The sequence below is a fragment of the Vollenhovia emeryi genome, unplaced genomic scaffold (assembly GCF_000949405.1).
Source record: "Vollenhovia emeryi isolate VEMERY1.0 unplaced genomic scaffold, V.emery_V1.0 DF939145.1, whole genome shotgun sequence".
Taxonomy (NCBI): Eukaryota; Metazoa; Arthropoda; class Insecta; order Hymenoptera; family Formicidae; genus Vollenhovia; species Vollenhovia emeryi.
The window spans coordinates 1,668,590-1,681,242 of NW_011967221.1; the positions used below are offsets into that span (position 1 = coordinate 1,668,590).

Consider the following 12,653-nt stretch of genomic DNA (forward strand, 5'->3'; position numbering starts at 1 on the left):
AATTAAAAGCTCGTTTTGGTTTATGACAACCATATTATAAGTTGCATGGACCAATATTGTGGTTATGAGAACTATTACATTGTTAGGTCAACCATAACTTACGTTGGAGGAATTATAAAAAATATGGTTGGGTCCAAAAATGACTATTTTTTCTCTCTGTGTAGTGTTCTGAAAAGAGTTAACGATACAGTTAAATAATACCGTAAGCGCGTTTTTATTACGCAGGTAATATTGTTGGAAGAAGTTTGGTCGGAGCTATTCCTATTAAACGCTGTTCAATGGTGTCTGCCGCTCGAATCTTCGCCTCTCTTCAGCGCCGCCGAGCTAACCGCTTTGACCCTCTCGCCTCATACGCATCCGCACTCGGGGCTGCATCTGCAAACCACTACGGGAAAGCCCAGCCAAGTGGCAGCGGACGTCAGACACTTGCATGACACCCTGCAGAGATACAAGGCGGTCATGGTTGATCCTGCGGAATTCGCCTGCATGAAGGCCATCGTTCTCTTCCGCCCAGGTTGGCAATTCTCGATTTGCCTCACTTTGTACAACGGTTAACAGTTTATTTTTGCAGTTTCGCACTTTTATTCATTTCCCTCGGCATTCAACTGTATCCTTCGCCCGCTCGTCGTTTCTTATTGTGTTTGAGCTGATTACTCAATTTCTGAACTCGCGACTCCTAGAATTCGATTTTTCCCTTACAGAAACTCGCGGTTTAAAGGACTCGAGCCAGATCGAGAATTTACAAGATCAAGCGCAGTTAATGCTCGGACATCACGCGCGTGCTCAACAACCGAACAGTCCAGCCCGCTTTGGCAGGTTGCTGTTGCTGCTGCCATTACTGCGGACAGTTCCAGCTGCAAGAGTGGAACTGATCTACTTCCACAGGACCATCGGCAACACGCCGATGGAGAAGGTCCTTTGTGACATGTACAAAAACTAAAATCATCTTAAATACCAAACAACTTCGCTACGAGCGCTGCACAATAAAACGCAAATACCACATGATCCGCGGGATTTGGCGCTAGAATAAAGATGGGATTCATGAAAGGCCAAATCAATTACCGAAGGAAGCCAGTAAAGACTAGCGGGCAAGGCTTTCCTAAATGAAAGAACAAACAAAACGCGCGAACTTCGTTCCGACACGATCAGGCCTAAGGACTAAGTCCTAAGTCCCTCTATGATGATCGTAAGAATTCCGATTGGCGAGTATGTCTATCGTACAAACGCGAAGCACTGAAAGAATAGCATCGCTAACGAACAAAACGGCAACTAAAGTCGACCGAGGGGCACTCAATCGCGGCGTAAATATATACACATAGATATATACATGTATTTATTTATTATAGACATTTATCGGGCGTTAGGCTCGGCACGTTGATAGCACATTTTCCGTTTTTCGTAGAACGCCAATGAATTAATCCGAAATGACGTTTTATTTTTCCTCCCTTCCTCTTTTTCTGATTTAAATTCGTCGTGAAGTTACCGAATTAGAGAGAAAAGTGACGGAGTGAGCAATGAACACTCCGCAGTTTTATGAACGCCAGGAATTCAATATGGAAATCGGTTATTTTGTATTTTCGCAAATTCGCATTGAAATTACTTAAAAAATTAACGTAATTATGTATAAAATACTTCTTTTTTTTTATCCACGGACAAATTGTGCATCAAAGATACAATTAATAAACCGTGACGATGTACGTAAAATCAAAATTAAATTGCATTTGGAAATAACCGAGGTGGCAATACGAATTCATAAAATTTAATATTGCATAATACCGATTAATGAGAGTAATTTGGTTCATAAAGGTGTGTGAGATTGATTTTTTCGACGCTGTAAATGAATGCTCGTCCGCACTTTCTCTGTATATTTCGTGTTGTGATACTATTCGCTGTAAAACGTATTCTCAATTGGTGATATATATATATATTGTAACGATTACTTGTAATAAAAATAAATCTGATTAACTGAGTTATCGTCACTGACTCACTTTTTCGTAGACTTACTGCTACTCTCTCGCATTCGTTATTCTAGACCGCACTAGCTTCTTTGTTATTCAAACGCAACTTCAGGTAAGCGTTAATTATAACATAATTTTTTTATGAACACTCAACTTGCGCATATATAGTGAGAAAATAACAAATATTAAAACTAATGCGATACTCACGTAAAAAGTCATCTATAAGTATAAAATTCCAGAATAGAGTAGAACAAGAAATTACAATAGAAGATAAAAATGTATGTTGAGATAAAATTGTGGAGAAAAGAGATTACGCGACAATTGATTAGATGACGTAGCAATAGTAAATTTCATTAACAATTAATCGCAAGTTTTAGACGCGAGAATATAAGTGATATTCCTCGAGTGGGGAGCCAAAGCTCAAAGATCACCGGTGTATTTGAGCCAATAGGATAGATTCGGCCTGCAATCCCCCCGAAACACGATTTCGCTTCGGTCGCTACAGCGCAACCACGTATATATTTGCACCCCCACAATTCCGTCACGGCGGTTGTTGCATAAACGTACATATTTATTTATCACCGCATAATCCCTGACTTCCCCTGCCGACGAGGGTTTTGCCACATGGCAGTTTGACGGTCCCCGGCGGAGTTACCCCCTCGGCCGCTTATAAATTACATCGGGGCTCAAGCGAGGTTTAAGGGCCTGCTTAAGTTGTCAAAGCAATCGGGGAGTTAAACGCCCCGGCGCCGGGGAGGTCCTTAATGCCTTTTCGAGCGGATCCACGAAACGCGCGGAGTCAGGCGGCGAACCGCGGCGAATAATTGAGGGAACGAGTAGACTTCATTCTCCGGAACTTTTGAAAGAAGAAGCGTCGGGCAAACGTGCATCGTGCTAAGTATATTTTCAATATTACATATATTCTTTCATTTAAAAGTTACATTTGTTCATATAATTTGTGTTAAAGTGCGTTTTATTAATAACTATCGAGGAAAAGCATTTTCACTGTTTATTAAAAAATGCATGCGTTCCTAATATTTAATATAACACAGATATTACTATTATAGAATTTCAAAATATTTCAAAAACACAAAGATAAATTATTTATATAAATATATTCCATCCCCCCTCCCCCCCCCCTCTCTCTCTCTCTCTCTCTTAACCCTTTGAAAAGAATACCTTCAAATTATTAAATATTAAGGAATCTTGTAGAAAAGCTCTATTTTATTTCTAGTGGTGATATATTCTGTGGTGATATTTCTAATAATTTCTCTCTATCGAATTGTCGTAACTTCGAAGGTTCTTATCCCTGAATTTAGATATCAAAGTGAAACAGACAGAGAAGCGTATTAAAATTATTACAATTTGTTTCATAAGTCTACCTTCCTGAAATCGATGTTGGAAAAAGAATCGACTCGTGAAGATTTCTCAGTAGATTAATCCCATTATGATCAGACTCGCATTGATACGACATACAGAATATACCCCAGCCATGTAACGAAGGATTAAAAAAGAACACCTCTCGTTCGATGCAATCGTTAAAATGAGACAAGAAATCGACACTTCCTGCAAGACAGCTATGCTGAACCCTCTCGCGATCAACCCTTCCGTCCGCCCTCGCAATCGTAAGTCCCGCGGGGGTCGCGCAGAGCCGGTAACGAATTTCGATATCCATCCTCTGGCGAGAAAGGGCGAGCATAGGCATGGCGGAACGCGGGGGCGGAAGGCAGTGATAGTATTGACTCGCTTTCGCGGATATGCGGGGGCGGAGTTTTCGACCTATCTACCCCGGCGTTCTCCGCGCACCCCCTGCTTCCATTCCACTGCCCCCAGGAAGTAGGGAAGCCGGGGTCGTGCCGGGCTCGACCGGGTCGGTCGGGAAGGGTGAGACTGACTCTCGTCGCACGGAGCTGTCAACCCCCCACCCACGCGACGACAAAACTCCCGCTGAAGGGTGATCCAGCAATGGCGGCGGGACTTGTTGTATTTCGCTTTCGAGGTGAGCTCTCTCCATTCCCTTCTACCTTCTCGATTCCATCTCTGTCCCCCTGCTCCCCCGATCTCGTGGACCGAATAGGGATGGTGGCGGAAGGGGAGGTGTGAGCGAGCGACGACGGTGAGGGGAATGAGGGCTGCAGCGGATTGCAGAGCCCCAGAGGAATGAGGAGGAATACGAGAGAGATGGAGAGAGAGAGAGGAAGAGGGGGGCTGAAAGAGGGTGGAAGACTATATCGCTCGGGAGAGGAAGCAGCAACCTCCATTTATTTTATTACATTATCATACCAACTAGGCGCTCGATAAGTGGGGCTTTAAAGCAACGGTTCTCAAATCATTCCGCGCGAAACTTCCGCGACTTTTGCCAATGACAACGTTTGCTTTGGCTCCACCCCTTTAGCGGCGAATATTTTATAATATTTTCTCCAAAATCTTTCTTTTAAAGATATTCCTTTTAATCTCTGCTTCAAGTCGTTAAATCTCGCATGTTAACAGACAAGATTAAAGTAAAAGCATAGTTACTCTCTACATTAATAAAGATATCGGAAAGAATAAATGATTAAAGCAATTAACTCATTATTCAAACATTATTTTTTGTTATCCAACATGTTTTTAGATCTCTATTTATCTCGGGAAAAAATATTAGACTATGATATTAATAATTAACATGTAAGATTTATTATTAGCGAAATTATTTTATTATATCCATATTCATAATGTCGTTAGTTTAAACATGACTAATTAAATAATATTGTAATAATGAATATTTTTCGTTTTCACTAAAAATTGTTTTCGCTTACCTCGAGAGATAATCGTTGCATGTGCAAATAATTTAACACCTAATATGTATAGTAGAGAAACGACATCCTGATGAATTAGTCATAAATAAATGTATTAAAAACACATTCATAGTTTTTAATAAAATAATAGTATACCTCCTATTTCATAAAACGTCAAGTTTTAAAGCTCACTTAACAACAAAATCCTGAATGATAGATTTGAACTAAATGGTGACAATAGAAAATTCCCAGCATTATTGTACACAATCTGCCTACTATCACATAAAAATAAAAATGCAAATTATATTACAACTTCTCTCTATCGCAACGTCAATTAGTCCAAAGGTCATTACAATCTTTATTTAAAATTCCTGTTGCAACGCCGATGCAAGTGTCGTTTCGCGCTTTAACCAATTAGCTTCTCATTAAGTCCGAGCTACTGACTCGATTAAATCAGCGGCCAATCTGAAAATTTTTCCGCGCGCATTTTTGGCGAGGATTGATATGGAAAATTTGCGAATGCGCAACCAGACGGTTCCATGTGTTGCGACAATATGCAATCGCGTGTATACGAAACCGCGGCTTCAATTATATCATAAACGGAATTTGATGCAATACATTTTGTTTGAGCATTAAATCGCGCATCGGGCCGCACGAGCCGCTCGTTAAGTAGAATTAAAACCGAAAGCGACACGAGAGAGACAGAGAGAGACAGAGAGAGAGAGAGAGAGAGAGAGAGAGAGAGAGAGAGAGAGAGAATATTGTACGATTTAACGACCATCGATTATCAACGCGAGTTTAAATTGAGCGCGAATACAATTATCCTGGCAGATTTTACAATCTCGTTAGACATATCCTTTTCACTGGGCATGCGACCGATTTAATTTCGCACAAACATTCGCCGTTGGATAATATTTCTCCTTTGCGCTGATGATCCTCTAGGCGACAATGTTTCATAATTGCGGTGATAAATACATCTCTCGGGCCAAAATTTCTGCTTTGATAAAAGTAAAACTATTAACGAAAATATACATTTTAATGGGAGAATCGAATATAATTTCTATATATTATTTTTTGTTTTTAATATATTAATAAGATTATGAATAGGTAAAAATCGCTTTTAATAGCAAATTATTTTAGTAATAATAGATCACAATTAAATTAATTTATTATTAAACAATAAAAAAATTAGCGTTTATATTTAATAAAATATACAGAACAATTGTAAAATATTGGGCATGGAAATAAGTTTCTGCCCTTTTCAGAAAGGTGTGGTTAGTGGTACTATAAGCTTTATGTTTGATGGACCGGCTATACTTGTGTTTTGAAAGTGTACGTATGAACTTTGAATCGCAGTAGTAGACATTAGTTTGAAGCGTAAACATTTTTTTCTTCTTTCGCGTCGAAAATGGCAACATTTACCCCAACGAAGCAGCACTTGCGGAAAGTGTTACTCCATTATTATATTCTGAAGAAAAGTGCTGCTGAAACGCATCGAATTGTCACTGGCGATAAAAAATGGATCCACTACGACAACCCCAAACGACTGAGATCATGGGTGATGCCAGGTGAACCAGGTCCACCAGCTCCAAAACAGAATATCCACAGTTCGAAAATTATGTTATGCTTCTGGTGGGATCAAAAGAGCGTTATTTATTATGCGCTTCTGAAACCATCCGAAACCATCACTGGGGATCGTTATCGACTGCAGTTAATACGTTTGAACCGAGCTTTAAAAGAGAAACGGCCGGAATGGAATAATAGGCACAACAAGCTGATTCGGCTATACGATAACGCTAGACCCCGCATTGCGAAACCGGTCCAAAAATACTTGGAAAGACTGAGTTGTGAAATCTTGCCCTATCCGCCGTTTTCACCAGACATTGCTCCTTTGGATTTCCACTTGTTTCGGTGTTTCCATGCAGTCGGCCCTTTCTGTAAAGCGGTTCACTTCTCATGAAGGTATCGAAAAATGGCTTAATAAATGGATCGAGTCGAAAGAAACTGATTTCTTTCATCGAGGAATCCGTTTACTACCTGAAAGACGGGAGAAAGTTGTCGCCTCCAATGGGGCGTACTTTGAATAAAATCATTTTGTATTTCTTTGTTTAAATAAACGACAAATTTCCATTTAAAAAGGGCGGAAATTTATTCCCATATCCAATATGTGGAAAACATATAGAACAATTTTTTAAAGAATAATTATTTATAAACCATTAAACAATCTTATGGAATTAACTTTATGTTAAACTGTTAGACTAATTAGTGCTTAAAACAAATGCGCCATCACAGAGATAAAGATTTAAGTTTAATATTTTAACCAGTAATACACACACACATTTTAAACAAATTTGAGAAAGCATATGTACATCTGTCAATCAATTAGAAAATATAAAATTATCTTATAAGAAAAACAATAATTGAATTATTATGTCTAGAAAAATTAATTTTTTATGAGTAAAAAGCAAAAACAAAGAGAGATAAGAAAAGTCGATTGAGTCAAAGAGACGAATTCTACATATTTCCGTTTGTGGATATTCGAGATGAAGTGGCCGTCCTCTTAGTCGAGAACGAAGACGGACCGTAATCCTGGGGAATACGTGAGGCGGAATTCTGATTTCTTAAATAGAACTCCAGGACTCACAAGGCCAGGATGAAAAATTTACCAAGATCTTGGGGTAGCTACCCTGTAAACAGCGATAGACTACACGATGGGCGAAATATAGACTCACACAGCAACCTGAAAAATCGTTAACTCTCTATTGGGTGTTTCCCGAATCAACTAATGCTCTGCGAGAAATGTATCTTTTTGATAAATATTTAAAATTACAAATTAATCACGTCTTGCACATGCAAATATAAGTCGCTTCTTTTTATGATCTAATAAAAAAAATTAATAAAATTCATAAGACTCACATGTGATAATCACAAATTCGAAGGAACAAAAGACTAAAAGCCGTGACAGGATGTTAATGGCTAAATAATTTTATTATAAATTTATTGCGGAAAATTATTATTACTTCAGCCAGGATTTGAACTTGGATTTAATTAAATCTTAAATGTTCTTCAGACTTTACCCCAAAAACTTTAAAACTTAATGAAAATTTTCTATTATTATATTAATTCTTCTATACAAATATCTATATGTATTTTACTGTGATTTAATCGACTACTATCATTTAATACAATATTTCAAAAAAGGAAGCAACAAAATTTGCCAGAGAAAGTTTCGAATTAAGCTGCAACGGTCAGAAGAGACTGCCGGACCACTTTTATCCTCGCTCCCTCTACAACCTTCATCCTCTCTCTTTCCTAAAATCAATAGGTACGTCACCGCCCGTCACGCTATGTATTGTGCAACGTAATTGTTGAACGATTAAACAACATATATTATAAACCACGTTGACATGCACTTATTAATGTGAGCGATCCCGTATCATCAACATAATCGTTTGTAAAATAATATATGTTGCAGGTCTAAGTTTTTATTCTCGCTAATGTCAAACGATCCAAAACTTTGGAATATAATTATTGTATGTCTTCATAAAAATAAAGAGATATAAATGCGGTTTCATAATTAATTATAATAATGTATGAAATATTAACGTACATATACATACATATATCTATCGATATTTTTATTCATATATCGATAAAACAAACTCAATTATGATTATAGCGAAATTGCTAAAGAATGAATCATTTCTACAAAATTATTAAAAGATCTGCGAGATACGCACGCACACACACACACACACACACACACACACACACATGTTACAGACCTTTTAATAATTTTTTCATTCTTTAAAAATTTGCTATAATCATATTTGAATTTATTATATCAATATTTTCATAGAAATATAATCCTTTTACCAACTGCAGTCACGATGATATCATTACAATTATCTGTCCAATTATTTTCTTTCCACTCAAACAACGTTTGCTCACCGCGTGCCGACGGTTTCCTATCGTAAAGTCGCACGATTCGTTCAGTGAACTGGGGGCGATGCCTTTATCTCTTACACGAATTAATTTCAAGGACGAGGACCTTTTATAACAGACGAACCTTACCTCCGCGAACTCAATTTATGCTTAAACAAGAAGCATCTTCGCATAACTTAGCGTTGCGTGAAACACGACATCAAAGGGAGGAAGTTTCTCTTTCGGAAGGTCCTGTGGTCTTACTGAGCTTTAAAGACGTGAACGAGTAGGAGGAAAAAGGGTCGACCAAAAAAGAACATCCCTGAAGACTCGTCAGTTTTGTCAAGAAATGCGCCGCTCTTTTATTTTGAAACAAACAGATAATATAAAAAATAATTTGTTGAATCACATTACAGATGTTGATAAATAGATAATTAAATTAATCGTCAAAACTCTTCATTTACCTGTATCTTTATTTTGAATTAATTATGAAAACCTAAAAAATTAATTCCAAAATCAACTTTTTCTGTTACTTTTTGTTAAATACTATGTATTATACTTACATAGTATAATACATCTTTAAAAACAAACACTTATAATATTTATTATTTTATACACAAGCTATTTATACTTTTGAAAATAATAGAATATTGAATCAATTATTTATTAATAATTGATCCAATATTAATAATAATACATACGTAACACAAACTGCTTTAATTAATAAAAAATAAAAGTTTTATTCGAATCGAACAGCAGATAACACTTCTCTCAAAAAATTATAATATGAACTAGTTAATATACTTATAGATTTTCTTACATATCTTCTTATCATTTCATGTAGCAATGGAATATTGAATTTGGATTAATTTTCAGTTGATAATGAAGGAACTATGAAAACCAGTGAGCTTTTATCGGAAAGGAAACATTCTACATTATTGAATTCTACGAAGAAATTACATACAGGGTGAATCAGAGCATTTGTTACAACTTTTTACCGTAGGAGATGGATTACCGACCACAACTGTAGCTAACCGAACTCTGCAGCTGACATCTATGTAGATGTGCAGAGTATTAGATTATGTGAGTAGGTAAATACGGCCACTTCTTACCCAGAACCTCGAGAGGGAAAGCGGGCAAGGGGTAGCTGCGGTGTGGGGGATGACATCACAGATGGAGAGAGATCGGCGTCCTAGATAGAAGGGAAATATTTTGTCTTAAGGGGATGCTGAAGTGATTCTGCACTTTTGCACCTTTCTAACCTAAAAACTGTCAGTTCGCGGAAACATTTGTGTAATATACAAATTAAATGGCTTACGTGTACAGATCGAAAGCAGCTTGCTATTCCGGTCAAATGAAAGAACAATATGGCATCACTGAAACTAAGTTTGTAAGTCTAATAAAAAATAATAGTGAGCAACACACATACTACATGTACTGTATGTATGTGTTGCTCACTATTATTTTTTATCAGACTTACAAACTTAGTTTCAGTGATGTCATATTGTTCTTTAATTTAGCCGGAATAGCAAGCTGCTTTCGATCATCTGTACACGCGCCATTTAATTTGTGTATTACACAAATCTTTCCACGAAACAGACAGTTTTAAGTGCAAAAGGTGCGAAAGTGCAGAATCACTCCAGCATCCCCTTAAGAATACACATTTAAAGTTTATATTATTTTTCTTATAGTTTCACCCATGTTTCCTATAGTTTTTCTATGATTTATAGTTATTTATATTATTTTTTAGATTTCGGTCATTTGAGTGAGCCGATTTCATCGATGTTTCCAACGGTTTTTCCGTGATTTATGGTTATTCTCATCTCACTCGCTCCTATTACTGTCTCGTTTGCTCTTATAACGACAGTGTTTTAAGATATACATCAAGTATATCAGCAACAATTATATTAAAACCAATTATATAATTTATTAGTAGTACTGGTAATTTCCTTCAAAGGTTTCGACATTTGAACTTCGAAACTTCGAAACTTTGAATTACTTCGAAGCTTCGAAAAATTTATTCATATAAGTGGCGAATTTATTCAAAAAATACTAAAAATCTTTGGAATGTTTAATCGACACAACTGGTTAAATCGACACTAAGCTTTATTTGTTGAATGTTACATCCACTACGTTTCGACTATACTAAAAATATTGCAAATTAAAAGTATTAATACTATCCCATACGGCACAGAAATATTGCAGCAACATTGCAGAAATATTTCTTTGCAGCATTGCAATATTGCAGAAATGTTGCAAAATGTTGCTGCAACACTGCTGCAATCTTGCAGCAACGACAAGACTCCTCCACAAGAAGTGCCAGTCGCTTGTCCAGGCGCTAGCCGCCTCTCCAGAGCGCCAGCCGCTCTTCCAGGCGCCAGTCGCCTACCCGAAGCGCCAAGCGCTCATAAGACTCCTCCACAAGAAGCGCCAGTCGCTTGTTCAGGTGCTAGTCGCCTTTCCGAGCACTAGCCGCTCTTCCAGGCACCAGCCGCTTCACCAGGGCGCCAGCGGACGCAGCCGCAGCCCGTACACTTGCAGACCAAGCGTCCCAGGGTAGAAGACCTACCGCCCCTACCGGCCGGGCCGTCGGCCAGGCTCGTCAGCGCCGAAACCTCCGAGAGATCTTCCGGAGCGGTCCAAGACGCGGACAACCAGACAAAGTTCAGGGGTGTTCGACACCCCGCTTGTAAGTGCAAATGGAAATAAAGAATTGAGTTTATACAACCAAGCGTCATTGGCATTACCTTCCACTACCCTTCCAGTTGCGATCACCCCCACTGCGTAAAACGTAGTAACATATAAAATAAACGAACAGGCCAGTACGGCCATACAGAGAGGCTAAAGACACATAAAATATATTTTAATCTTGGAATTTAGAGGCAAGAAAAATGTATATGTATATACAGGGTGTCGGATTCGATTTGGACGACTCCAAAGATTATAGTAGATTGGGTCAAACTGAGAAGAAAAGTTATATACCATTTTACAAAATCCGTAATTATTATCGCGTAATTAAGAAAGAATAATACGATATGCGAAGCGGCGCGGGCATAACCGATCAACTCGACTGTCGCCGCGTGAATGATACTGCGTACGGCGGCGTAAACACCGTAAAAACCGAGCGCGGATTCCAAGAAATGACGTAGCGCCGTGAACACCTCAGTCGAAAACAATCTATTGGAATCCGTGCTCGGTTTTTACGGTGTTTACGGCGCCGCCGCGCCGTACGCAGTATCATTCACGCGGTGACAGTCGAGTTGATCGGTTATGCCCGCGCCGCTTCGCATATCGTATTATTCTTTCTTGGTACGCGTTCGCGACAAATGCGGAAAGAAACCGCGATCGCTCTCCGTGAATAATCAATGATCGATATCATCGTGCGATCGTTGAATTACCGCGATTTGTGTCAGTGATTTGTGCGGCTATCAGTGCGACGATGTAATCGAACAGTTCGCGTAGTGGCAATCGAACTCACAATCAGTGACAATCGGACTCGGTGAAAACCGAACAAGTGGCATTTGGATACAGTGATAATGACAAGTGACTTTACAAATGGAAGTGTATATTCGCGAGTGAAGTGGATACAGTGACAGTGACAAGTGACTTTACAAACGGAAGTGTAAATTCGCGAGTGTGTCGGAGGACAGCTGAGACGACACCTGAGTGGAGGAGGAGGCATCGGGCGCCATTGCAGAATCAACGTGGATACATCTCCGCCGCTGCGCATCGTGTCGGTGAGTGAAAAGTTTTTTATTAAAGTATTTTTAGATCGTAGATTGTAGATACATTTCGTAGATCCGTTACGTTAAAATGGATAGGTTACAAATAATTTCGCGTTTTAATTAAATAAATAGAGCTCTACAAGTCAAAGTATGTTGAGCTCATTTTTGACGAATATTATCGATGTATTCGGCCAACTAGTCTCTCGTAGCCTATTTATTTTTAATTAAAGAATTGATATACATATGTATAAAGTAAATTAATATGACGTATT

The 12,653-nt window shown here is 38.4% G+C and overlaps 1 protein-coding gene across 1 annotated transcript in view; it reads left to right on the forward strand.

Annotated features, from left to right (window-relative positions):
* LOC105566336 (photoreceptor-specific nuclear receptor-like) overlaps nucleotides 1-2,003 on the forward strand; it is a 31,747-nt gene extending 29,744 nt beyond the window's left edge. The window contains exons 8-9 of the mRNA XM_012020251.1: nucleotides 226-514; nucleotides 702-2,003. Of these exons, the coding sequence (XP_011875641.1) occupies nucleotides 226-514; nucleotides 702-940 (528 nt within the window). The 3' untranslated portion in view covers nucleotides 941-2,003. The remainder of the gene's footprint in view (nucleotides 1-225; nucleotides 515-701) is intronic.
* Nucleotides 2,004-12,653: the final 10,650 nt, after the last annotated feature.